The sequence below is a fragment of the Capricornis sumatraensis genome, chromosome 15 (assembly GCF_032405125.1).
Source record: "Capricornis sumatraensis isolate serow.1 chromosome 15, serow.2, whole genome shotgun sequence".
Lineage (NCBI taxonomy): Eukaryota > Metazoa > Chordata > Mammalia > Artiodactyla > Bovidae > Capricornis > Capricornis sumatraensis.
Window position 1 is genome coordinate 20,975,410 of NC_091083.1, and position 27,171 is coordinate 21,002,580.

A 27,171-nucleotide genomic window follows, 5' to 3' on the forward strand; every position below is an offset into this window, starting at 1 on the left:
GGCCAGGGGGAGCCAGCGGGACCTTCCTCCTGGGAAGCGGCCTCTCCCGACCCCGTCCAGCTCGTGCCTCCGGCAGTCACCGCCACAATCTACCCCTGGCGGAAAAAATGCTACAGGGCGCCCGACAAACAGTCCTTAACTTTCCTTCTGCGTTTTTAGGCGGGAATAGGACGCAGAGGATCGAGTTCCCGTTTTGCTGCCTAATTTGGAGGCTCCAGTTACCGCCGCTGCTTCTCTTGGGCGTCACCTGCCACGCCGTTGTCGGCTCCTTATGGCGACCTAGCTTTCAAGGAAATGCCAACCTTTTGCACCTTTCCAGGAACAGGTCAAACCCCGAGCAGGGCTATTGTGAAAGAGGAGCCAGACTAGTCTCCTCTCTCGACTTCTGGACTCTCTCCTCTGAAAACCTCATAGGTATAGCGTGGTCTAGTTTGGCGGTCTTGCTCACATCTGGATGTGTGAGTCCCGCGCATGGGTGTACTGAGCTGTGTGGAGTTGTTTCCTATTTGATAATGTTGAAGCTACTTGTAAACAGACCAGGGGATACTGGAGAACGGACAAGACTAATACCCGAGAAGGGTTAGAAAGTCCTTTCCTTAATCCTATGTCCACATCTATTCTTGTCATGGTACTAACAGGGCGTCTTTGGACTGTAGACCTCCAGGTTCTTCTGTCCATGGAATTCTCCAGGCAAGAATACTGGAGTGGGTAGCCATTCTTTTCTCCTGAGGATCTTCCCCATCCAGGGATCGAACCCAGGTCTCAAGCATAGGCAGATTCCTTACCGTCTGAGCCTTTATAACAGAAGCTGTGATATAATTAATCATTCAACACAAGCACATAAACGCACAAAGCTGATCAGAGACCGTAAGCATCAGGGATACAAAAATAGAAACTTCCTCCGTCCTCAAAAAGAAACAAAAAATAACTCCTGTGTAGACCAGGAAGCAGACAACTGTGATTCTCTGATATTTTTTTCTTGTTCTCACCCATGCATTTTGCACTTAAAAAAACATAAGTACCCATATAGCTGAGCACAGTATTTTTAGATTTATCTTAAAAGTGTTTCTTCAACTGAATAAAAGAATTAAAAAAAAATTTTAATGTCCATTTTATCCAGGTGTTCCTCCACTCCAGTCTTGAAATTATGTAAAAGATGTGCCAGGTGCTTTAGATTAAGGTTGTTACTATGCACCTGGTGGCTTATCTTGATTTAAGTTTACATATTAAGAAATATCCAACAGGTAGAATTTGCCAAAATAGAGTTGCAGTAAACTCTTGAACTTGTAACAATCCTGTGACTTCAAATAGTGTCGTTTACCCTTTTTTTCTAGATAGGGAGACAGATGTAGAGGAATTAAGTGTCTTGCCCAAGCTCACACAGTTGGTAGAACAGGATTCTGCATGATTCTGTTAAGCCGTTTTCATTGAGACATCCTTTGCCAGATTAAAACAACAACCTGGCTATTCCAAAGATGTAGTAATGGCAAGGCTCAGTAGGGAAAACAGCCGAAATTAGTCAAGGCCGCCAACACTATAACTAAACTTCTGATGAACAATAACCCACCAACTGGACACCCAAAGAATACAAAGTAGTTCTTTTGACCCCACTAAGTCAAGCATGAGTCTAGGAAGTTAACACACTGGTTTATGCCCAGCAATTAACTGCCAAAGAACAGACTAGTTTTGTGCAGTCTTTTTCACTACCCTTAAGAGAAACAACTAGCAATACTGATAAAAATGGAATAAATGGATTGCTAAAAACATTTTCAAAGTTATCCTGATATTGCAGAATTGGCTACATTTCCATCATGAAGATACTGTTCATAACACTAGGTAGGACTAGGTTTTACAGCCAAGGAAGGATTATACATATATATGTATTAACCATATCTTGTTTCATAGTACTGCATAGAAGTACCTCATTTTGAGGTTATTCAATAACTGATAAAATTATCAATATAACTGATAAGAACATTTAGTGAGAGAAGCAGTTCAAACATGGTTGCACTGAAAGGTTAGCCATTTTTCTGCATTTCATATTCCAAGGCCCCACTGAATTCTGAAGAATTGAAACGATACTGTTACTTCTGTTACCAATTTCTCCAAAACGTTAAGATAAAGAGTTAGCATATATTTGGAATTTTTGCTGGGGTCTTGGTCTCTGACTGATGAGTTGGCTAAATGTAACAAGGGTGAGGACTGATTGCCTGTGAAAGTCTTTTTTGTTCCATGGTCAGTGACCACAGGTATTAGCTGATGAACTACCTTGCCAAAGTATGAGTCCATCAGTACAAAATCATAGCTATCAGTTAAACGTCGTATACTTGTTGTATAGCACCGTAAAAGAAAATGCCTTTATTATATAATTTAGTCTGTTTCCACACAGTGGCTCTCCTAGAGAGAAGAAAACAAGCTATTGGATCATCTACTACGCCTGGAGAAGGAAATGGCAACCCACTCCAGTACTCTTTCCTAGAAAATCCCACAGACGGAGGAACCTGGTTTCCATGGGGTCGCAAAGAGTCAGACACCACTGAGCAACTTCACTTTCACTTTTCACTTTCACTACTAATCAGAGGTTTCATTGGTGGATAATTCCCCATGATGTTGCCTTATTCGCCATGTACTTAGGGAAAACTATGAAGACCTAAATCTGACCCACATTTGCCTGTTTTTTACTCCCATGGAGGAGATATGAGAATTCTCTTGTTTCTATTATAACTGATATTTAGTTCACCTAGGCTTGGGTGGAATCAATAGGAATTATTGCAAACAGTTTAGCAAATCAACCTGTTGCCACCTTTCTCCACAGATTCAAAATGATCATTTTCATTATACAAGGACCTCTTACATTACTTTTTCTGTGCTTTTGGCGTCCCATTGATTTTTGCATCTATTTTGGGGATAGCAATATTTTTATAAGTTTTAAAATGATAAGGAAGTTCCTATCTCTCTTATTTTAAAAAATGTCTTTATTTTCCTATATTTACCCTTTGTTCAAAAAAGAAATTCTACTGGATTTTGATTGGATTTCCATTATGTTTGGTAAATAATTTAGTGTCAGTGGTAACTTGATAATATCTTTATCCAGAAACATAGACTTTTGTGTTTCTTATATCTTTTAGTAATACACCTAGTCCTCTTTTATATTTTTGTTTTAATTGCTTTAGATTAGGAGAACATTAAGGTTTTAAGAATTATACTTAAAAGTAAACATGTTCAAAGCTCTCCTTTTTCCTTTACAGCTTTTAAACTATGTACTTCAGTATATGGACCTTATGAAACATATCTCTTTAGAGGCAATTGTTAAATTTCTAGCATTGTGAACAGGCATGTATCAAATGTTTTGAAGTTTCTCACTGAGATTGGAATCAGAAAATGGTTGAAAATAATGGGATAGCTTTAAATAGCAAAGTGTGAACAAAATAGTAGTTCAAGTCGATTTTCTTGAAGAACTGTAGCCTTTCTAAGGATTATTAATGCTGTATATGCAACAAATGAGAACATTAAAAAGGTCTTTTTTTTTTTAATCAGCTGTGTTGCCAACTGATCCTGTTAAAGAAAATTATGTGCGTAAAGTGAAAAACTGTGTTTTTTCAGTTGCCTTCCCCACTCCTTTCCAATCAAGAGTACGTCTTGTAGCAGTTTCAAAGGTTAGGCTTTACTTTTTCCACAACACAAATACTTAACTCACTATAATTTTGTCTAAAAATTAGTAACATATTTTGGAGTTAACTTGTTAGTCTATTGATAAATGATTTGTGTTTAAACTTTATAACTTGGAGAATGTCATTCTTAGAAATCACTTTTGAATAATTATTCCTGGGACTGGTACTCAGTTTCATTTTAAAATTATCTTACAAGGAAAACACACTTTTGTGTGAAAAAAAAAGAGGTAAATGAGTTAAATTCTTAGAAAGGGGCTCTAATAACAAATTCTAAATTGTTCTCTCAAGATATAAATGAATTTGAGATTTAAAAAAATAGGACATTTACTTTTTTCTACTTCCTTGAAATAATATGTGCTGGGAAGAATATTATTTTACCATGAATAATAAATCCACAAAAATTGTAGAACTATCTAATAGGACTAATTTTCCCAAGTAGCATAAATAATCCTAGAAAGTATGGTACATCTCTTCTGGGAAGATACTAATCTAATTTTGTAAGAAGTTTATTCTTTTAATTTTCCTTCTTCCATAAAGTTTATTTTCTCAAAAACTATTAAAGGATTACTTAAGTTTGCAAGAAGTTCTTTTTTTTTTTTTTTTTCCCCTGCCTCAGGAAGTGCTAGAAGATATTTTGGACCTTGATGTATCTGTCTCAGAAACAGATGATTTCATCCAGCTTGTAAGTGGTGGAAAGATAGTATTTGGATCCATTCCATTGGCTCACAGATATGGCGGCCACCAGGTAAGAATAGTACCAGGACTCTCCTGGTGGTCCAGGGGCTAAAACTCAGCACTCCCAATGCAGGGGGCCCGGGTTCCAAGCTTTCTCAGGGAACTAGATCCCACACGCCACAACTAAAAGATTCTGCATGCCACAACACATTGAATATCCCGAGTGCCTAAGACCTGGCACAGCCAAATTAATTAATTAATTTAAAAAATAGCACCAGTATCACTTCCTTATGCAAATATAAGCAGCTGGTGGAAATGCTATCCCATTACAGAAGTGTGTGCCTGCTAAGTTACTTCAGTCATGTCCGACTCTCTGTGACCCCATGAACTATAGCCCATCAGGCTTCTCCGTCCATGGGATTCTCCCAGCAAGAACACTGGACTGGGATGCCATTTCCTTCTCCTTGCATTAATTTCTCTAATATTAGTATATGGAAACTTCACCAAGATGTTTCTAGAGGAATGTGTCATGAAATGTTTATATGGATTAGCTGATATCATTTCCTAAGTTTCTCTGATGCAACTGAGGAAACTGAGGCAGCACAATATAATAGCTCTGTGAATTACTGCAAAAACACTCATTCTGTGGAGTTCTTGGCAAGAGATTTCAGCAAAGTCAGTTCACATGATGCATCAGTATAAAAGCCTCAGAAGGACAAATAGAAGACAATTTTGCCAGAATAGCTGTAAAGCAAAGTTTTAGAACTGCTTTTAACAGAAACTAGTAGAAATTAAATCGGGATTAATTGGGGATGTTGTACATGCAAAAGCAATTAGAAATAAAGCAAAGATGTTGCTTTATATCTAATGTTGTCTTCTAGAAGTAAAGCAAGATGTTGAAGCAAGTTCAAGGTGTGGAATCTGACTGATTTTTTTTTAAAAAAGGAGGAAACAGAACCAACTGTTGAAATTGCTGACTTTCTTGTGAGTTTGAGAAAATAGAGTGATCTTTACCTTAGCAAGTAACCATTAGCAATAATAATAATTACCATCTTTTGAGCACTTGGTGCGTTGGACATAGTGCATTTTTCATATATTAACATTCATTCTTACAACAATCTGGAAAGGGTTTTCCCATTTTATGTAAGTGAAAAGTCAGTCTCACTGAGATTAAGTTACTCAAACAAATTTCCACAGCTAGTAAGTGGCATAGCTGGGAGTTGAACAACCACAAACAAATCTTAATGCAAAAGTCTGGAAACAGTTAATCATGTCCATTCAAAAGCAGTTTTCTCCAGGTACGGTATGTTCCTGGTTTTATATTGTGTATGTATAGTACAGGTAAATTTTCTACCGACAATTGTTCCTAGTTTATGTTCTGGAATTAAATAGGTCAGTTGTCAGTATTCTACCAAACAAGCTTGAGCTCAGCTATAAAATGACAAAGAAATTAATTATATGTCTTAAATTTATAATTTTAAAATGAATTTGACTTATGGATTGAATTTTATTTTCACCTTTATTCAGGTTGTTGATTATTATAATCTTAAAAATGCACTGTTCCAGTATCATTTGACAAAGTAACTTTGAATATAAGATTACAGTAAACACTTTAAAGTTTAATAAACATGAATAATTTTCTCTTTTCCCTTTTAGTTTGGGATATGGGCAGATCAACTTGGGGATGGAAGAGCCCATCTTATTGGAATTTACATGAACAGGTACTGCATGTTTTCTTGTAGAATAGCTTTTCTGCTAAATATTAACACAAATCTTCTAATATTTAGTTGTTGTTTTTTTTCCCTAAGGCAAGGTGAAAAATGGGAGCTCCAATTAAAAGGCTCAGGAAAGACTCCATACTCCCGGTACATTTTTTTTTTTTAATTTTAGTCATCTAAGTAAAAATTAATGTTATCTGAATTATAACTGAAAATCTTTTTTATCGTTTTACCCATAGAAATGGCGATGGCAGAGCCATCCTTCGTTCCTCTGTGAGAGAATTTCTGTGTAGTGAAGCTCTGCATTATCTCGGAATTCCCACCAGCAGAGCTGCGAGGTAATTCCTTTCCTGTAAGCTAACTTTCAGGACTGCGTCACATTAGCTTCAGAAACACATCAATGAAGTGAGCAGATAAACCCCCAAGAGCGTGACTTCTCATTATTTCTTACAGTTTTCAGTTCAGTTCAGATGGTCAGTCGTGTCTGACTCTTTGTGACCCCATGTACTGCAGCACACCAGGCTTCCTTGTCCGTCACCAACTCCCAGAGCTTGCTCAAACTCATGTCCATTGAGTTGGTGATGCCATCCAACCATCTCATCCTCTGTCACCCCTGTCTCCTCCTGCCTTCAACCTTTCCCAGCATCAGGGTCTTTTCCAATGAGTCAGCTCTCCGCATCAGGTGGCCAAAGTATTGGAGCTTCAGCTTCAGCATCAGTCCTTCCAATGAATATTCAGGACTGATTTCCTTTAGGATGGACTGGTTGGATCTCCTTACAGTACAAGGGACTCTCAAGAGTCTTCTCCAACATCACAGTTCAAAGGGATCAATTCTTCAGTGCTCAGCTTTCTTTATGGCCCGGCTCTCACATCCATACATAAATAGGTATAGCTTATAACTTCTTGACAGCTTGCTAGCAGTTAAAAGTATAACTTGGATGGTTCTCTTACCTTTCAGTCTGGTTGTGAGTGATGATGTGGTATGGAGAGATCAATTCTACAATGGAAACCTTGCAAAAGAACGAGGTAATTACAGTTCCTAGAATACTAACATAAAATCAGACTAACTTCTTTGGGAATAACAGATATTGGGCATCTCATCATGGCCTGTGGGGACTTCCCTGATGATTTACTGGTTAAGATTTCGCTTTCCAGTGCAAGGGGTGCAGGTTCAATCCCTAGTCGGGGAGCTAGGATCCCTCATGCCTTGCAGCCAAAAAGCCAAAATATAGAAAGCAATATTGTAACAAATTCAGTAAAGACTTTAAAATACTAAAAAACAAAAGATCAAAAACATGACCTGTGGATTGTCATGATGTAAGTTCAGCATTATGATATTATAGTAGAATATCCTTTCTCATATGCTTATATCACTGAGCCATCCTTTTGAAATAGCAAAACATCTGGGAAGTGAACATGGGAAATTCATGGGCAACCAATGCAAAGCATCCTAAGACCTCACAAAGCCAGTGCACCAACATTCATACACTTCCTTCCCAGAAGACGCCCCCCCACCCCCAATTGCTCTTACTTCCTGTTTACTTGCGGTAAGTTTGGTTACCTTTCCCCTCAGCTGTTAGTAGGTCAGAAGTAAAAAATCAGAAAGTGCCGCAGAGCAGTAAAAAGAGAAGGAGTGAGGGAAACCTGTCTCTAAATCTCTGGCGAGGGAGGAGACCTGAAAACCAATAATAAACATATTTAACTACTTATAAAGCAGAGCTATTGAGAACAGCTGACAGCCTTACATGCTTTATTAGTTAAAGAAAGAGATAAAAGCCTTGGCCCTTTGTAGGATGTAAATTAATTGTTTTTCTGATAAATTCAATCACTATTTTTAATTAAAATAATTTCATTTTTAAGAAGAGCATGTTATGCTGTATTTGCACAGTTTAAAATAGTTTATGCTAAAATAAATGTTTCTTTTCCAGGTGCAGTAGTGCTGCGTGTTGCAAAATCCTGGTTTAGAATTGGATCGTTGGAAATTTTGACTCATTATGGTGAACTGGATTTACTAAGGTTAGAAAACCAGTTTTTTGGTTTTTTTTTAAATGATAGAAGACAGTGGAAAGAAATGCTTGTTTATGTCCTGTGAAGTTAAAATATTTTTGGTTTTCTTGTAAGTAAGACCTCAAATTTCAATTTATAAATATTTTTAACATCTATTAGATATGTTGTGTGTCTACCACCATATGGGTTTTTAGGAGGCTGAAAAAGATGTGTTTAGACTCAGTAGACCCTCTTCTCAAGGAGTGTTTTTATCTAGTATGAAGCCCAGTTGGAACTGAGGGCCTCTGTGCCACCCAGACACCAGGTGGAAGCAACTCGAACTCCTGAATTCTGCAGCCTCACGAGGTTCCAGAGCTCTCCTCCAACATCTGGGGTTCCCAGGATGAGTGCTCTGGTTCATGTGTCTTCTTTCCTGGACTCCAGTTTTGACATGTGTGTGATGCCTGTTTCATACTGGGTTGACCCAGTCCCTTCAACAGGGCGAAAGCAAACAAACAGCAGACTGAAACTGCACAAAGCATTTATGAACAAATCTTACCGAAGATTTCTTCAGGTAAGACAGAAGAACAATTCCCTCAAAAGATCAAAAGCTCTTCCCCTTGTGTCATGCAGCATAGCTTCCACCAAACTCCAATGTCTTGGGGCCTGCGGAATCAGCACTCACAAAACTCTGTCTTCCTCAAAGCTGACTTAGCAGGATGTTTCTTCAAACAAAAACATTTCCTCCTTTAAGAAGAATTCTGTTTCCATTTGTTAAGATCATACAGTTTTAAAAAGCCACTAGAAATAATATAAGAAAATTCTCTAGGACGAACTAGAATCATTTGGATCATGAATCCTCATTGTAGTTTTCAGCTTGAAAGTGAAAGTGAAAGTCGCTTAGTTGTGTCCAACTCTTTGCAACCCCATGGACTATAGAGTCCATGGACTTCTCCAGGCCAGAATACTGGAGTGGGTAGCCTTTCCCTTCTTCAGGGGATCTTCCCAATCCAAGTATTGAACCCAGGGCTCTTGCATTGCAGGCAGATTCTTTACCAGCTGATCCACAAGGGAAGCCCAAGAATACTGGAGTGGGTAGCCTATCCCCTCTCCAGCGAATTTTCTCAACCCAGGAATTGAAAACCAGGGTCTCCTTCATTGCAGGCAAATTCTTTACCAACTGAGCTATCAGGGAAGTTATCAGCTTAGTAAGTTTAAGTCCAAATTCCTGGTCCACGAAGAGTATGGGGAGAGAGAAGAGCAGAGAAGTCATCACCGTTGTCATGACTCTTCTCCCAAGTCTCTTTAGCAAGTGTTTACTGGACTCAGTGGTGCTGGAGAAGACTCTTGACAGCCCTTTGGACAGCAAGGAGATCAAACCATATCAATCCTAAAGGAAATCAGTCCTGAATATTCATTGGAAGGACTGAAGCTGAAGCTCCAATACTCTGGCCACCTGATTCAAAGAACTGACTCATTGGAAAAGAACCTGATGCTGGGAAAGATTGAAGGCAAAAGAAGGGGACAGGAGAGGAGGAGATGGTTAGATAGCAGCACTGACTTGGTGAACATGAATTTGAGCAAACCCCAAGAGACAGTGCAGGACAGGGGAGCCTGGCACGCCTCAGTCCATGGTGTCTCAAGAGTCAGACTAGACTTAGTGACTGAACAGCAACAACACTGAACTAAGGGTCATCCGAGCTTATTGAGAGAGGAGTCTCCTCTCAAAGGGCGCTGTTTCAAACTTCTCATTTTTCTGGGGGGTGGTCATTCCACTCAGATCTACCAGATCACTGAAACCGTTCCATCTGGTGGTTGCACTTCAGTTAAATTATTTCACTTCTCTCTCTGACATTTGACCTATACTGGTGACCAGTTTATCCTGAAAATGCCCATGTTGGCTACCGCGACCATGTATATATTCCATTTTGTTTCCCAAGGGCCTGAAACAGGTCTCTGATCCACTGTAAATAAACTCTAATCCACTCCTATTGTTTTGAATGGGTTTTAATAATTCCCAAATCATATCTGCCGTCCCCAGACTTTTTTCAGGATTCTCTCTCATCCAACGCAAGAAACTAGTAGTTGACTAAGCAGAGCAGTCAAAGCAGGGAATGGAGCGTGACACACAACTCCAGTATTTTAACTCAAACACTGACCAGCTTCTTTGAAACCTTATTTGTGAAACTTTACATGACCTTCTACACATAAATAATCATTTCTTGCTCTGATATCTTTGTCCTTTTTATATATTTCAATTCATGGGGTCGCAAAGAGTCGGACACGACTAAGCAACTGAACTAACTGACTAACTATGAATCCATGTATTAGACAGTGAGGTCATTATTTCTTTAGATGTTTTTCTCCCCAATAGAATCTATGCTCTTTAATGTCTGGGTTTGGGTTTTGTCATTCTTTTTCCTAGCACTTGGAGATTCTCTTGTTGAACCAATCTGAGTTGCATCATAATAAGATGGCATCTAATATGATCTTAGAAACATATTTCCAGTTGTGATTGGCATTGAGGAAATGTTTCTCTGTGGCTGGGCGTAAAATCTTATTTTATTTTTTAAAACGATAAGCATGCATTCTAATGAATTCATGAATGTCAGGAGTAGACTGAGATGATTGATATTCGATACTGTATTCTGAGGAACACTGATGGCTATCTCCCCTTATCTCTAGGATGTTATTAGACTTCATCATACAGGAGTACTTCCCTTTAGTAGATGTCAAGGAACCTAACAGATACGTGGTAAGTTTTTTTTTAAAACAAAGGGCAATACTCTTTTTCTCTATTGGCTGGCCACCCTCAGTGATTACAACCTAGTGCTTAAAAAACTAAAGTTAAAAAGGGAAACGTAGAGCACTTTGAACATGTTGTGAAAGGAAAAGATAATGAACTACCTCGTAAACAAGACTTGGATAAAGAAGTTGTTCTGTTTGAAAGATATCTAGAAAAAGAGAACAGATGTGACTACATCCTAATTACATATGTTGTTTTTTGTAACTTGGTCACATATATTCTTTTCTCACGTTTGATATATAGATATTTCTATAGTAGTGGTTGTAAAAAAAAATACATACATCATAAGCAAATGCAATTTTCTATTCTTATGGAAATTTTTTGATCTGCATAACCTTTTTAACAGCCACAGAGAAAGAAATTCCATTATTTTTCTTGGTGACTTATTTCAAAGTTTAATAACTCATTTTGTTTACATTTAACTCCTTTGTGCTGAATTCTAATGTTTTTCCTTTTCTTACTGTGCATGGAGAAAATCTGATCATAATACTGTGCCTGCCCCTTTTATATGTTATTTCTAGGTCAATAATTCTATGTTCTTCCATTGTTTTCTTAACACGTACTAATTTCCATCCCTTTAATCATCTTTTGGCCCACCTTTGAGGGGATCTTCCCATGCTGGAAACAGAAAGATCCTAAAAGCATATACACTACTGAGAAATCTGAAAATCTTCTAAATTTTATTTTAGGATTTTTTTTCTATTGTGGTGTTTGAGACGGCACAGCTCATTGCCTTGTGGATGTCTGTTGGTTTTGCTCATGGTAAGTTATCTACTGATGTTTCAGTCTTCTGATAAGAAAGTAGAATTAATATGTTAAAGCCAGAAGACTTCTTTTTTGTATGTATTTTAAAATATTCCCACCAGTGAGCAGAAATAACATTTATAATATATGAATTTGTTTTTAGCAAAAGAGAAACAATTCTCTCATGTTTAAAATGATTTTGAATGGAACAGATACACAAAATAGAATAAGCATTTTTGCTTTGATGGGGGTGTTGTTACCTGTAAAGCTTTTTAACCTTGTGAGTATATATTACATTAGGTCTTTTAAAAGCTTTTTTTTTAAAAAATCTTAATCATAAAAGCACTATCTGCTTATGGTAAAGAATTTAAAATATACAGAAGTGCCTGTGAGTTCTGTCTTCCAGGATATTCTTGATCTTCCAAGATCATTAATAACGATTTCATCTCAATTCTTCTAGACTTTTTTTGGATGGTATTCATACATCTATAAAAACAGGGCTGGCTTGTGTGTGTTGTAAGCCATTCACTGTGTGAGGTTACACTGGAAGGAATATCTGCCTGAACTGAGAATACTGAAAAGCAAATCATATATATACTAAGATCTCTGGCTAAATACCAAAGAGGGTCCTCACGTTGCAAAACCTCTTGAACTCTGCCTTAATTACATACTCACTATGTCTCACTTGGGATGGGTTGGGGCGGTGAGCAGAGAGGTGTTTCAGAGTTTTTGCTTATACAAACTGTGCTGCAGTGACCACCGTGCAGCTGTATTTGAAGGTGAGTTTCTGAGGATAAACTCCTAAAAGTGGAATGGCTGGATTAGAGAGTATATATATACTGAACACTTTGACAAGCTGAGTCATCCTGCTCTGAAAAAGGGTGAAACCGTCTACCCTGGACACTGCTGCCACCATGTCCAATTCTCCTACGTTAGGCTGATGTATACACGCCCAGCCTCCCTCCTTCCCCACACTCTGCCATGACCCCCTCCCCTAGGAGGTCACACTCCCTCCCCACTCTGCTGGTTGTCTGCAGCTAAGGACTGTTAGTTATGGGGTATATAGATATGTACCAATATGGATATTTTTCCCTTTCCCCCACTCTCACAACCTTTAAAAATTAATGTTACTTCTTTAGTAGTCTCAGTTGCATTCTAAACTACATATATTTTCAAATAAATGCTAGAAATTCAGGACAAATGAGAGGAACTTTTATTTCTTGGCGCTTTTGTTCTTGTAGTATTTGAAATCTTTGGGGAGGGGAAGTATACAACAAAAGGCTAAATTTAATTTTAAAATACAGTTTTAATATATATTAAGCTACTTGACTTCACCAGTTAAACTTTCAACTGATAAACTAATTTTGTTTCATTTCTAAAACAAATGGATCTTCATGACCTTTCCTATTCTATATAGTTTTATACAGTTAAAAATGCTTTATTATTTTATTATCATGCTTTTGGCATTTTGTTGTTGTTAGGCGTTTGTAATACTGATAACTTCAGTTTGTTATCCATTACAATTGACTATGGTCCATTTGGTTTTATGGAGGCCTATAATCCAGGTATGTATGATTTATATGTATATTCTTTATTTCACTAAAGAAAAAATATCACTGGTTTATTTTAGATAAATCATTATGGCTAACACAGTGCTGAGGTAGTAGAAAGAATTGGGTTCATTGATTAAACAGTTGTGTTATGTGCTATTCAATCTTCCAGGTGCCACAGGGAGATAATATTGAGTCCTCAGAGATGGGAATTCCCATCCATGGGTGGTCCAGAGATTAGGACTCCGAGCTTTCACTGCCAAGGGCACAGGTTCAATCCCTGGTCTGGGAACTAAGATCCTGCAAGCCCCTAGGAGTGGCAAAAACACAAAACAGAAGGCCAAAAAATTACTTATTAACAGAAGATGCCATGAAGGGAGGAAGGGCCTTTGTTGTCAGACAGACATGAGTCTGAGCTCTGGCATCTGATCGATCCTTAATCTGTGCCTTTGGTCAAATAACTTAACCTCCCCTTTACTAATCTGTTATAGAATCAGGGTGGGGGAACATGCTGTTGAGTTGGAGTGTGAAGTACATGTGATAACCTGGAAATTCTTGTAGGTTAGAAACGTGTGCCTCTACTAGGCAAATATTCACATTTTAAAAGGTTTTCATGAGCATGGGTATTAAGTATTTACATTACTCTTGAGTTAAATGTTTAAATGTCAGAAATGTTTTTATCTAATAAATATAAATTCATTAAGTTTAAATGTAAACTTAAAAATGAAGAGAGAACTATTATAGTTGTCATCATTGTAAACTCATTGTCATCATTGTAACAATGTCATCATTGTTGTATTTTTGTTCTAAACAGATTTTGTACCAAACACATCTGATGATGAAAGAAGATATAAAATAGGAAATCAGGCCAATATTGGGATGTTTAATTTAAACAAGTTGTTACAAGCGATAAACCCATTATTGAATCCTAGGCAAAAGCAGCTGTGAGTAAATCTAAAAACTACTAATTAAATCAGTGTGAAAATATATCTGTATAGTGATCACCTTTTTAAAACCAAGAAACATTTTAAAAACAATCTTTAATATTTAATAATGAAGGCTTCCAAACTATATATATGTTTATATATATATATATATTCTGGGGGAGGGTACAGTGTTGGCCTTTTTCCATAGTATAAGGATAAAGTGTTCTCCTATTTATTGTTTTTTCAGTGTTGTGAAATCATAGTTTATTTCTTCTTTGATCCAAAGGTTATTTATTACTGTTTTCCTGAATTTCTAAGTAGTCGGGCTTCTTATGTAACAGACATATATAGGCTATTCACACTGATTATAATAATTGATATATTTTATTCCTTCTGTTTTACGTTGTGCATTATCTTTGGCTTTCCCCTACTTTCCTTACCTTTTAATGATTTGAGCAACTCACTCACTCCTCCCCCACCCACCCCCTCTGATTTGGAAATTACTACATTTCCCACCCCCACAGTTACCTTCCTTCTCTGCCACTTTCTCTACTGTTAAAAGAGAACAAGTTTTTCAGATATTTTCCCTCACTAGACGTCTATTTGCGCATTATTTTCCCCTCCATCCCATTCAGGCAAATAAAATGTCATCGTACTGGGTGAGGTATCTAATGCATTGTTTGGGTCTAAGATAAGTTTTAAAATACACCAAATTCTTTTGATATTATGGAGGCATATTAACATTTATCCTCTAAGCTAACTGTATATAGTGAAATTTCAGGAGTGACATGACTTGACCTGTACTGTCTTCAAATCTTTGAGACAGTAAATTTATATGGACAATTTTCTCTAAGATATGATATATAATTAAATCACTAAAATAGAATCAGTAAACTTAATCGAACACTATTTAATATATGAGACGGTTCACTTTGTTCACATAAAATGTAATTCAAGAATGTGAATATTAAATTAAGGTTTACCTATGCTCTCGTTTTTTCTCCCTACAGTGCCACTCAGATTCTTAAGGAGTATCCCGTTCTTTATTATACAAGGTTTGTTTGTTTGAACACATATTAAAGCATCCTGCTTGGTTTGAGGGCAATTCTTAAAATAGAATTTTAATAACGAATTGGCATTTTTCCTTTTAGATTTAGAGAACTGTTCAAAGCCAAATTGGGATTACTTGGAAAAAGCGAGGGTGATGATGATTTAATTGCATTTCTCTTACATGTGAGTTTATTATCATTTTATCTTTTTTTCCTGATTAACATTTGACTGAATACACTGTATGTTCTTGGAATGACTGAGGTTGCTAAATGTAATTATTTTCATTAGCTCATGGAAAAGACAGAAGCTGACTTTACCATGACATTTCGGCAGCTCAGTGAGATCACTCAAAGCCAATTACAGGAACTAGTCATTTCTCAGGTATTTATTCACACTTTTTGGCTTTTTTCTTAACTCACTTTTCTTTAACAGGTTTGTTAAGGCATAATTTACATACCCTAAAATTCCACTCATTTTAAATGTACAATTCAATGATTCTTAAATAATGTGCAGATTTTTGCAGCTATGCCACAGTTCAATTTTAGACCAATTCCATCACTCTAAAAGATCCTTTGTGCCCATTTGCAGTGAATCCCTTTCTTCTGCTTCTGTCCTCAAGCAACTACTAATCTTCTTTCTGTCTCTTAAGATTTCCCTTTCTAGACATTCTCTGTAAATGGAATCATATGATATGTAGACTTTAGTATCTGGCTTCTTCATTTAGCATATTTTTGAAGTTCACCCATGTCGTAACCTGTATCAGTGGTTCTTTCCTCTTTATTACTTTTAAGATCTCTTAAGTAGATCTTAAAACATTATTTCCTGTTTATTACTTTATAACTCCCTTATAAGGATAGACCACGTTCTGTTTATCCAGTTACTAGTTGATGGACATTAGGATCATTTCCATTTTCTGGCTATTGTGAATAAATACTGCTGTGAACATTCATATACAAGTTTTTGTGTGAACATGTTTTCATTTCTCTTGGGTATATATGAGGAGTAGAAGTGCTGGGTTGTTTAGTAAATGTATGTTTTATTTTTAAAGAAACTACTGAACGGTTAATCAAAGTGGATGTTCTTAATTTAGTTTTAAGAATATGTGTCATCTTTTTATTTCAATACTAATCCATTGTGTTTATGGAATAATATGGATATTAACCAGAAGTAATGCTCAAAATTCTCAAGCAAGGCTTCAACAGTATGTGAACCAAGAACTTCCAGATGTTCAAGCTAGATTTAGAAAAGACAGAGGAACCAGAGATCAGATTGCCAACATCTGCTGGATCATCAAAAAAGCAAGAGAGTTCCAAAAAAACATCTACTTCTGCTTTGTTGACTACGCCAAAGCCTTTGACTGTGTGGATCACAACAAACTGAAAAATTCTGAAAGAGATGGGAATACCAGACCACCTGACCTGCCTCCTGGGAAATCTGTATGCAGGTCAAGAAGCAACAGTTAGAACTGGACACGGAACAACAGACTGGTTCCAAATAGGAAAAGGAGTACGTCAAGGCTGTACATTGTCACCCTGCTTATTTAACTTATATGCAGAGTACAGCATGAGAAACGCCAGGCTGGATGAAGCACAAGCTGGAATCAAGATTGCCAGGGGAAATATCAGTAACCTCAGATATGCAGATGACACCACCCTTATGGCAGAAAGTGAAGAGGAACTAAAGAGCCTCTTGATGAAAGTGAAAGAGGAGAGTGAAAAAGTTGGCTTAAAGCTCAACATTCGGAAAACTAAGATCACGGCATCTGGTCCCATCACTTCATGGCAAATAGATGGGGGAACAATGGAAACAGTGACAGACTTTATCTTTTTGGGCTCCAAAATCACTGCAAATGGTGACTGCAGCCATGAAATTAAAAGACGCTTGCTCCTTGGAGGAAAAGTTATGACCTACCTAGATAGCATATTCAAAAGCAGAGACTACTTTGCCAACAAAGTTCCATCTAGTCAAGGCTATGGTTTTTCCAGTGGTCATGTATGGATGCGAGAGTTGGACTGTGAAGAAAGCTGAGCACTGAAGAATTGATGCTTTTGAACTGTGGTGTTGGAGAAGACTTTTGAGAGTCCCTTGGACTGCTAGGAGATCCAACCAGTCTATCCTAAAGGAGATCAGTCCTGGGTGTTCATTGGAAGGACTGATGTTGAAGCTGAAGCGCCAATACTTGGATGCGAAGAACCAACTCATTGGAAAAGACCCTGATGCTGGGGAAGATTGAAGGCAGGAGGAGAAGGGGACGACAGAGGATGAGATGGTTGGATGGCATCACCTGAATGATGGACATGAGTTTGAGTAAACTCTGGGAGTTGGTGATGGACAGGGAAGCCTGGCATCTTGCTATCCATGGGGTTGCAAAGAGTCGGACACAACTGAGGAACTGAACTGAACTGAACTAACCAGAAGACTCCTACTTATTATAAATTTTTATAAATATAGATCTATATATATTTAGATCTATTTATATATAGATCTATATTTATAGGGTATGAATCTTTTATATTCATTGTTTTTATTATTTTCAGATAAAAACATAGCCATATTTTTAAAAATTTCAGTTTCTTCACTATATTTTATGATCTTTTCTATTAACTAAAGAAATTATACATATATATATACACACATAAATTTTATATATATATATATATATATATAGTTCTCACAGGAGTGAAATAGCCATAAATTATGTTTTTAGGAGTGATTTGAATAAAGAATGTCTACTTATTCAGCAAAATGTAACTATTAAGCATCTTGGGTATAATTTTAAAATTAGAAATGATTTGCCTATCAGAACTAATTATCATTAAATGTGTAGAAAACTGAGACAAAGTAATGTTAACGTGATCTGAACAAGTTCTTGACAAGTGTTAATATTTAAATTACTGAATATTTGGAAAATCTAGGAGAGGAGATCATAACGCCTTTATTTATTTTAATAGTTCATTTCTGTGTCTTCTGAATTTGAAACTTTTTCAACCCCGTAACACTTAGCTAGAGCTAATTGCTTATTTCTGTTCCTTTAACCATTATGTATATTTCTATAACACTTCTAAAATGGCACTGAATTATTTGTTTATACATTTTCCTTTTTAAAAGCAGAGGCTATGTCTTATTAATTTTTATATCCTTCCCAACTAACATAGTTCCTAGCACATAGTTGACATAATGAATTAATAGATAACTAAATAAAATAGTTACAAATTAAATTTTGAAAATAAATTATAAATTAAGCAAGTTCCCTATTTAAAGGAAGGGTTTTGATAAGTATTCACATGTAATGTCTATTTATAAGAACTCTATATTTTTTTATTTCTCTTAAATCATTCCATGACATGGATTTCCATGAATTAGAATTTAAGTTGAATGTTATATAAAGAAAAGGAAAACACTGTTCCTTTTTACTGTTTCTGCTTGAAATAGAGAACCTTTAAAGAAATCTGGATGTTATAAATTATTAATATTGGAACATACAATTTAAGGAAATACAGTTAAAATAAGCAGTCTATTACTGTATTTTCTTCTAGGAATTCTGGGCACTGAAAATGATCTCAAAGCACAAACTCTTTCCTGCCTGGGTGTCCCAGTACCTTTCGAGACTAAAGAGGTAGAGTAACCTAATCTTCTTGAAAGAGCATGTAATGTGTTACTTTAGCATCATCAACCCATCAGACTCCTCACTTCCTTTCCATTTTCCAACATTTCCTTCTAACTCCCCAGAAGTCTGCTCTGCATGAGGCATGTACGCTAACATCTCACCCACACAGAGAGCACCCTTCTGTTCACCTCAACTCTGTTAACACCGCCCAAGGACCCACCCCCTCAAAGCCTTGGCTCTGGAGAGAGAGAGCGCCCCAGGCTTTCATCCAGTGTCTGTTAACTGTCCTCACATCCTATACAATTGTCAAAAGTTACTCCGCTTCATACCCGTCACAATGAATCAGAAGCAACAAACAGGAAAGAGTATGAAGTTGTAGGTGGGACACGAAACAGCTGAAGAGGGAGACCACAGCATGCACAGGAGCAAAGACCCTTTCACAGTTTAATGACAGCTGAGGGTTTTCATAAAGCTGACCGTGAGTAACAAAGAGCAAGTTATTTTCAGAAAACTGTGTTTAAGATAAAAACAGGTGCCAGGGAGTTTAAATTCTTTTTTTAAGACAAAATTATTTTTTTCAGTTAGTAAAAATGAAACTTTTGGGCTTATCTCAAATAACTAAATGAGCTTCCCTGGTGGCTCACACAACAAAAAATTTGTGGGCAGTGTGGGAGACCTGGGTTCAGTCCCTGGGTTGGGAAGATCCCCTGGAAAAGGGCATGGCAACCCACTCCAGTATTCTTGCCTGGAGAATCCCACGCACAGAGGAGCCTGGCGGGCTACAAGACCACGGGGTTGCAAAGAGTAGGACACAGTTGAGTGACTAAGCACAGCACAGCACAAATAACTAAATAAGGCATTATTTCATGTATTGTTTAATCAAGCAGTATTTTCTGTCTTCCTTCCAGGTACTGATTCAGTGCAATTAAAACTTTTTCAATATTTGTCTTGTGAAATAATATTCACCCTTTTGGAAAAAAGATATGATTTGGGGAGACAGTGATTAATTTTGTCCTTTGTTTTGTTCATTTTTTAGTAACATCAGTGACTCAGATTCTGAAAGAAGAAAAAGAATGACAGGTAAGTAATCCTTTTGATTTTTTTCATCTTTAAAGATTTTTATATAAAAGTGATAGGTTTTGAAACCTGGAAGTAATTACTTGAGGGAACTAAATTTGTTGGAAAAGACTCTGATGCTGGGAGGGATTGGGGGGCAGGAGGAGAAGGGGACGACAGAGGATGAGATGGCTGGATGGCATCACTGACTCGATGGACGTGAATCTGAGTGAACTCCGGGAGTTGGTGATGGACAGGGAGGCCTGGCGTGCTGCGATTCATGAGGTCGCAGAGTCGGACACGACTGAGCGACTGAACTGAACTGAACTGATAGTAACTTTAGATGAGTATATTTTCATGGAGTTGAAGTGTCAAACAGTAGCCTTTCTGGTTTCAGCAGGTGACTTTTAGTTTGAGTATGATAACCCTGCTTTCAATACATTTGCTGATTGATGTTTAAATAATATGGTCTTCAAAGATGGTGGAGAGACAAGGAAGATGATGTGGTTTATGGCAGAAAGAACATGAGTTTTAGAATCTGACAGATGAATCTCATCTTGCCACTTTTTTTGCTGCATAATATAAAGTTTCAAGGCTCTCAGCTATTTGTAAAGGGGGCATATTTTGTAGGAATGTTGTAATCGTGAGTAATAATACTTGTAAGTTATCTTGTTACAGTGCCTGGGCCTTAATACACATCCACTAAATGATGGAGCTTTCAGTTTACCATGCAACATCATGCTTGGTAAAAGAAATAGAAGAAAAAAATGGAAGGTAGTTCTTTCTGCACTGTGGGGTCTAACAGATCAAATAAGTTAAGACAGAAGGACTCAAGTCCTGGAGTTCTCTTGCCTTGCTGAGGACTCTTGAGAGCTAGTAATAAATTGGTATCATCAGGGCGGCTGATCCATGTGGATGAAATAAGGGGATGCTAATATCCCACGTTAAGTTAATGGATGAGATTGCTTCTTGACTCAGGACATCACTGTAGAAATAAAAGCAAGTGGAGTTTTTACAAGGAAGTGAATAACCTATTTGGGGCTCAGCATGGGTTCAGTTGCCAGCCACTTATGTACATTGATGCAGTCATACAAAATTTATAGGGCAGCTCAATATGGATACTCTCAGCAATTAAGAGAAAAAAAAAGAAATTGAAAGAAGAAAATATCATGCCTGACAAGGAGGCCTGGCGTGCTGCGGTTCACAGAGTTGAACATGACTGAGCAACTGAACTGACTTTAGGATTTGGATTTGTTTGGTCATGACAGGATAGATGAGATGGTAAAATGAAAGATATTTAAGTGAATTCAAGGCTGCAGCTTTGAGTAAAAGAAATAATGAGTGCTGAACAGTGTACTCTTCATTTCCACAATGAGCAATGGTCAAGTTCCAGACCAGATTTTAAAAATGTATGGAATTAGGCAGCTCTTCAAAGAATTCTATAAGCAGATCTACAATTTTCTGATTTCAAATAGTTTGCATGTGTAGCATTTGATCCAAGCTACTTCTGTTTGCAGCTGCAAGTCCCAGTATATTTTAACAGCATCCCATTGCCAGGTTTCTATAAAGTGTAGACTTTAAATTGGGTGACTCTACTCCCTCTGCCTAAGCTGACTTCTTCCACAATTTTCCTTGCATGCCAATTTCTTTTTCATCTAAGGACTGTATATATTCATTGTATGTATGTGTTCTTATTTTAAAAGAGTTCTCTATGAATTTTTTTTTTATGAATTCTTTAAAATTTGGAAAATGCAAATTTGTAGAAAAAATAAAGACTCCCATCACTCAAACACAACTGCTAGTCACTCTTTGATGCATTTCCTTCTGGTCTGTCTTTTTCTGTGTGTATTGATTATGAGAAAATATTGTAGTAATCATATTATGGTATAATTTTAGAGCTTTTTTAACTAAAAATAAACATTTTTCTTACTTCATCCTTTATAATGTAACAGTTTTAGTGACTGCATAACATATCTTTGAAAGGGTGTGTATTGTTTCAGTTCAGTTCAGTTCAGTTCAGTCGCTCAGTCATGTCCGACTCTTTGCAACCCCATGAACCGCAGCACGGCCGGGCCTCCCTGTCCATCACCAACTCCCGGAGTCCACCCAAACCCATGTCCATTGAGTCAGTGATGCCATCCAACCATCTCATCCTCTATTGTCCCCTTCTCCTCCTGCCCTCAATCTTTCCCAGAATCAGGGTCTTTTCAAATGAGTCAGCTCTTCACATCAGATGGCCAAAGTATTGGAGTTTCAGCTTCAACATCAGTCCTACCAATGAACACCCAGGACTGATCTCCTTTAGGATGGACTGGTTGGATCTCCTTACAGTCCAAGGGACTCTCAAGAGTTTTCTCCAACACCACAGTTCAAAAGCATCTATTCTTTGGTGCTCAGCTTTCTTTATAGTCCAACTCTCACATCCATACATGACCACTGGAAAAACCATAGCCTGAACTAGACGGACCTTTGTTGACAAAGTAATGTCTCTGCTTTTTAATATGCTGTCTAGGTTGGTCATAACTTTCTTTCCAAGGAGTAAGCATCTTTTAATTTCATGGCTGTAGTCACCATCTGCAGTGATTTTGGAGCCCAGAAAAATAAAGTCAGCCACTGTTTCCCCATCTATTTGCCATGAAGTGATGGGACTGGATGCCATGATTTTAGTTTTCTGAATGTTGAGCTTTTTAAGCCAAATTTTTCATTCTTCTCTTTAACTTCTTCACTTTCTGCCATAAGGGTGGTGTCATCTGCATATCTGAGGTTATTGATATTTTTCCTGGCAATCTTGATTCCAGCTTGTGCTTCATCCAGCCCAGCATTTCTCATGATGTACTCTGCATATAAGTTAAATAAGCAGGGTGACAATATATAGCCTTGATGAACTTCTTTTCCTATTTGGAATCAGTCTGTTGTTCCATGTCCAGTTCTAACTGTTGCTTCCTGACCTGCATACAGGTTTCTTCAGAGGCAGGTCAGGTGGTCTGGTATTCCCATCTCTTTCAGAATTTTCCAGTTTATTGTGATCCACCCAGTCAAAAGGCTTTGGCATAGTCAATAAAGCAGGAATAGGTGTTTTTCTGGAACTCTCTTGCTTTTTTGATGATTCAGTGGATGTTGGCAGTTTGTTGTTTCACTTAGTCCCCTATTGATAGGTATTTATGTTGCTTCTCGGAGAAGGCAATGGCAGCCCACTCCAGTACTCTTGCCTGGAAAATCCTATGGATGGAGGATCCTGGAAGGCTGCAGTCCGTGGGGTGGCTGAGGGTTGGACACGACTGAAGTGACTTAGCAGCAGCAGCAGCATGTTGCTTCTAATTTTCCATAATATAAATAATGCTTTTGAATGTTTAATAGGATTACTTGGGTCACAGGGAAGTTCTGTTTTAGAAGTTGTATATTAGATTATCTGGCATGTCTTGGCAGATCTTTAAAACCAAGTCGAAATGGAATTTGTATATTCTGTCCATTCAAGTAACTCAGAAGAATGCTGTTGAGAATCACTAAATGGTGATATCGGGAGTCCTGTCTGAATTCCTATTATGCCACTGGGGATAAACTTGCCTCCTGTCCACCCACTTGATAAATTATTTTGGAAAAAGTTCATCTCAAATAAAGACATAGTTTCTGCAATGTCCCAGTATTATAATACTTTTTAGTATGAAAAATGCATGGTTACTGTAAAAACTATAAACTTACAGAGTTTTGCTTGCATGTAACCTGTCCTGTTTGCCTTTGGCAACATCAGCATTACATAGTCTTAGAGTCAGACCTTAATTCTGTTTGAAAATGTTAAAAGCAAGAAATTTTTGCCTTTTCACGTGGGCTACAGGATGAATTGCTACTTACTCTGCACTGTATAAAATGCTTAGAGAACCGAACATGGTGAAAAACCAAATGGATGAAACACTGAAAAGATAAACCATAATATTGCTCATAATGCTAAACAAAGTTTTTTCTGTGCCACAAGGTCAGAATGCTGTACATTGTTTGTAAACAATCAGAACTGACTGAAGCTGATCATTGCTCTCATTTGGGCCTTCCAGCAAAGTTCTTAAAGGTCATCTCATTTCAGTGGTGATTTCATATGGCCTGTGTGACTTAGTAATCACTGTTCCACGATGCACCTCTCCCTCTTTGTTTAAGCTGTTAATCCTAGATACGTGCTGAAGAACTGGATGGCAGAATCCGCAGTGCAAAAAGCAGAAAGGAACGATTTTTCAGAGGTAAGGTCATTGACTTTCCTGGACTTATTTTTAAATGTATCATCTTTTAAACACATTTTTTTTTTTTCTTTGCAGACTTACTAAACCATAAACCACATCATTGCTAGCACTAGCTTCTCAGAATTCTCACTGCCTGGTCTCTTTCTTTTTTTAAAATCAGTGGAGCATTTTCTTGTATTTCAAAATTTATTCTTTAATGTGTTTAAAAATTTAAATATTCATTTGATATCACATACCTACATTATTTGAACTCCCGAGGGTCTGGTTCTGCTATTCACTGTTCACACTGGGGGGTTTTGGATTTTAGTCTCAGAAATCTGGTGAAGCCTGATATGAGCATCTCTCCAAAGGGGGTTAGGCTTTGTTTTCACCAGGCTTCCACAGCTCTAGCAACCTGGGTCCACCGAAATGAGTCTTGACATCCGTGAAGATGAAGGCACCATCTACACTCTTCAGCTTGGATGACTCTCACGTATATTAGCAAAATAAGCAAAGGAATACATACAGAGTGTCACCACCCCAATTTCATGTAACACATGTAAAATCATATGTTTTTAGGATACATCCATATATAATAAAAGTAACAAAAATGAAGAGAGATGATAACATCACCTTTGGCCGGTGATTGCTTAGCAACAAGGAGGAAGTTTGGGTTAGGGCAGGATACTCAGGGCTTCAGCCATGCGGGAAGCATTTTATTTCTGAAGCTGAGTAGAGGGCACACAGGTGTTTGTTTTTATTATTCTGTATACCTTCTATGTCTCAAATATCTCCTAACTGTTTAAAAATGCATTACACACAATGTATTTTTTAGAAGAGGAATGGTCCTGGCACTCGTGCTGTCCCTCTTCAGTCCTGCAGGCATTATTGATGATCACGGCCCTCTTCTGTCCCACATGGGTCACAGCCTCAGAATCTTCTTCATCACAGCGTACTGTGTAGTCACCACAACTCACCAGAGCGGGCATGACAGAGAAACTGTTCTTGCCATTTCTAGTGTGGAGCTTGCATTAACTTTTCATTTCAGTAGTTCAGTTAGCCTAACAAAATCCAGGTTTTCATCTTAGAAAATAAAATATTTTAAAGTGTAACCTTCTTAGAGTATTAGGGAAAAACAAAGAGAAAGGAGTTGTCGGTGTTATCTTTAGATAAATCAGTCTAAGCTGAGGAACTAAACAGTGTTTAACAAGGTGTTTTGTTGGCTTGCTTTGCCTTCCTTCCCTCTCTTTTGTTCACTCTCTCTTTTCTCTCTCCTCAAAATTATATTTAAGTAAGGATGCAGTGTCCACCGTGGGAGGGGAGATGTCTTCCTAGGTTCAAGTGAACATTCATCTTCCTAAGACTATTACAGGCTGCTCTTGGCCCCACTTGATTCAGAAAGACATAGGACAGAAACACAGCTTACCAGCAGGCACCATCCAGTTCCTCCTTGGCAGTTCTTGCAGGGTCCACACAGGCAGACAGGGACAGCGTAAGGCGCAGGTGCAGGAGGACACGATCCACACTGGGAAGACGCAGGGGTGGCCCTGGCTGGAAAGCTGTGTGTTGCACACAAACCAGTGGCTCCTGTAACAGCTCCACGGGCATAGTTTCCAGTAGCCCCGCAAGAGACCTGCCTCATCCCACGAGTCCTCACACTAAAGGAAGCCCGGCGTTCTCTCCGGTGTGTTCACAGTTCCCCCAGGCCAAGTGTTATTTGTCAGTCATGAGCCATGTTGTATGGTGATACAGTGGACAAACCACTTAGCAGGTTATTAGGGAACAGACCCAGAAAGTTAACCAAGGGTTAAATTCTCATTGCAGGAAAAAGATTTTGTCAAGCCTTTAGACCTATTACCCTTGACACATACCTCTTGTGTTTACCTTTCTGCATCAAACATTTCTTGAGAATCCACTCTCTGCAAGGTGCTGTGGAAAACTATAAAATATATTCAGGGAGCTTTTAAACTAGCAGGTGAGATTAGATAGGTTTAATATAGGTTATCCATACTTTTTAAATTGAGGTATAGTTGGCATGTAACATTTTGTTTATTTCAGGTATAGAGCCTAATGATCTGATACTTGTGTATTTTGTGAAATGCTTACCACATTAAGTCTCACTGACATCCGTCCACATACATAGCTACATTTTTTTTTCTTGTGATAAGGACTTTTGAGAGCCTTTTTTTGAGATTCTCTTAGCAACTTTCAAATACAGTACAGTATTATTAACTATAGTCACCATACTGTATATCCCCATGACTTAATTATTTTATAACTAAATGAAACACATTTCGATCCCAGAATTTATTGTTGAAAGAGGTGAGTTCTTTGATTCCTCAGTTTACATCACAGGGCAAAATTGCAAATGAGGAAGCAGCGTCAGTTGGAATCCATACCCTTGATCTGGAAATAGTGTAAATCACTGACATCCTCTTATTTTTATAAATATTTTAGAAAATTATAATTCTCTTAATGCTGTGAAGGAATTAAGAAATGATGAGGATATATGCATACTCTTCATGACACTGTACATATTCACTCTCCTGTTTTAGCAAAAAAAAAGTACCTAAGGAACTTCCTGTGGAACAACAGAAATGTTAAGTAACAGCCATAGTTGAAGTTGTAATGAGACAGAAAATGTTTAAGCGGCTTCATATACATTTAAAATTTACCTAGTTGTTTCGAAAATTTAGAAAATTCATAAGGGGCCTAGTAAGAGAATCTGTATTTATCTAGTTTAAATTGCTTCCCAGGTCCACCTCCTCCAGCAAGTTCTCCGCCATCCTTTCCAGAAGCATTCTGCAGCTGAGAGAGCAGGCTATTCCTCCCCAACTCCTTCCTGGGCCAGAGATCTCAGGGTTAGCTGCTCATCTTAATTTGGGGCAAATCAATTAAGGAATACGTCTGTCATCAAACCCAGGATAGAACAATTTATTTGATAAATTCTTTTTTTTTTTTTTGATAAATTCTTAATGACCACCTACATTTTCTTGACAATACTGGACTCTATAATAATGGTAATGTATAGAAATATTTTTTTTAACCAAATAAACTTGGCCTATTCTCTGGAACATCTTTGTGATCATTTTTGTTTTAATTAATAAATTTAATAAATAATAAACCACCTGAGTTATTCTCAATAACTAAAATAAACCTTATGACAATCTTTTAATG

The 27,171-nt window shown here is 37.5% G+C and overlaps 1 protein-coding gene across 3 annotated transcripts; it reads left to right on the forward strand.

Moving 5' to 3' along the window:
• Positions 1–72: 72 nt before the first annotated feature.
• Positions 73–26,998, forward strand: LOC138091605 (protein adenylyltransferase SelO-like). 3 transcript variants are annotated; one of them, XM_068987516.1, is made up of 19 exons: positions 73–414; positions 3,538–3,656; positions 4,288–4,416; positions 6,003–6,067; positions 6,155–6,211; positions 6,304–6,402; positions 7,023–7,090; positions 7,993–8,080; positions 10,736–10,805; positions 11,546–11,618; positions 13,082–13,165; positions 13,965–14,094; positions 15,087–15,131; positions 15,228–15,309; positions 15,415–15,507; positions 18,663–18,742; positions 19,770–19,813; positions 23,936–24,015; positions 26,751–26,998. In XM_068987516.1, exons 1-19 carry the CDS (start codon positions 108–110, stop codon positions 26,871–26,873), a joined length of 1,836 nt encoding a protein of 611 aa, XP_068843617.1. In that variant the 5' UTR covers positions 73–107; the 3' UTR covers positions 26,874–26,998. The 3 variants fall into 3 exon arrangements, with proteins under 3 accessions (XP_068843617.1, XP_068843618.1, XP_068843619.1); XM_068987517.1 differs by having other exon boundaries at positions 7,999–8,080; XM_068987518.1 differs by lacking the exons at positions 7,023–7,090; positions 7,993–8,080.
• Positions 26,999–27,171: the final 173 nt, after the last annotated feature.

Excerpts from the sequence above, each read along its gene's own strand:
- LOC138091605 (XM_068987516.1), top strand. The coding sequence starts at position 108 with ATGCTACAGGGCGCCCGACAAACAGTCCTTAACTTTCCTTCTGCGTTT. Across the intron at positions 3,657-4,287 it reads GTCTTGTAGCAGTTTCAAAG|GAAGTGCTAGAAGATATTTT; the intron begins GTTAGGCTTTAC and ends CCCCTGCCTCAG. Across the intron at positions 4,417-6,002 it reads ACAGATATGGCGGCCACCAG|TTTGGGATATGGGCAGATCA; the intron begins GTAAGAATAGTA and ends TTTCCCTTTTAG.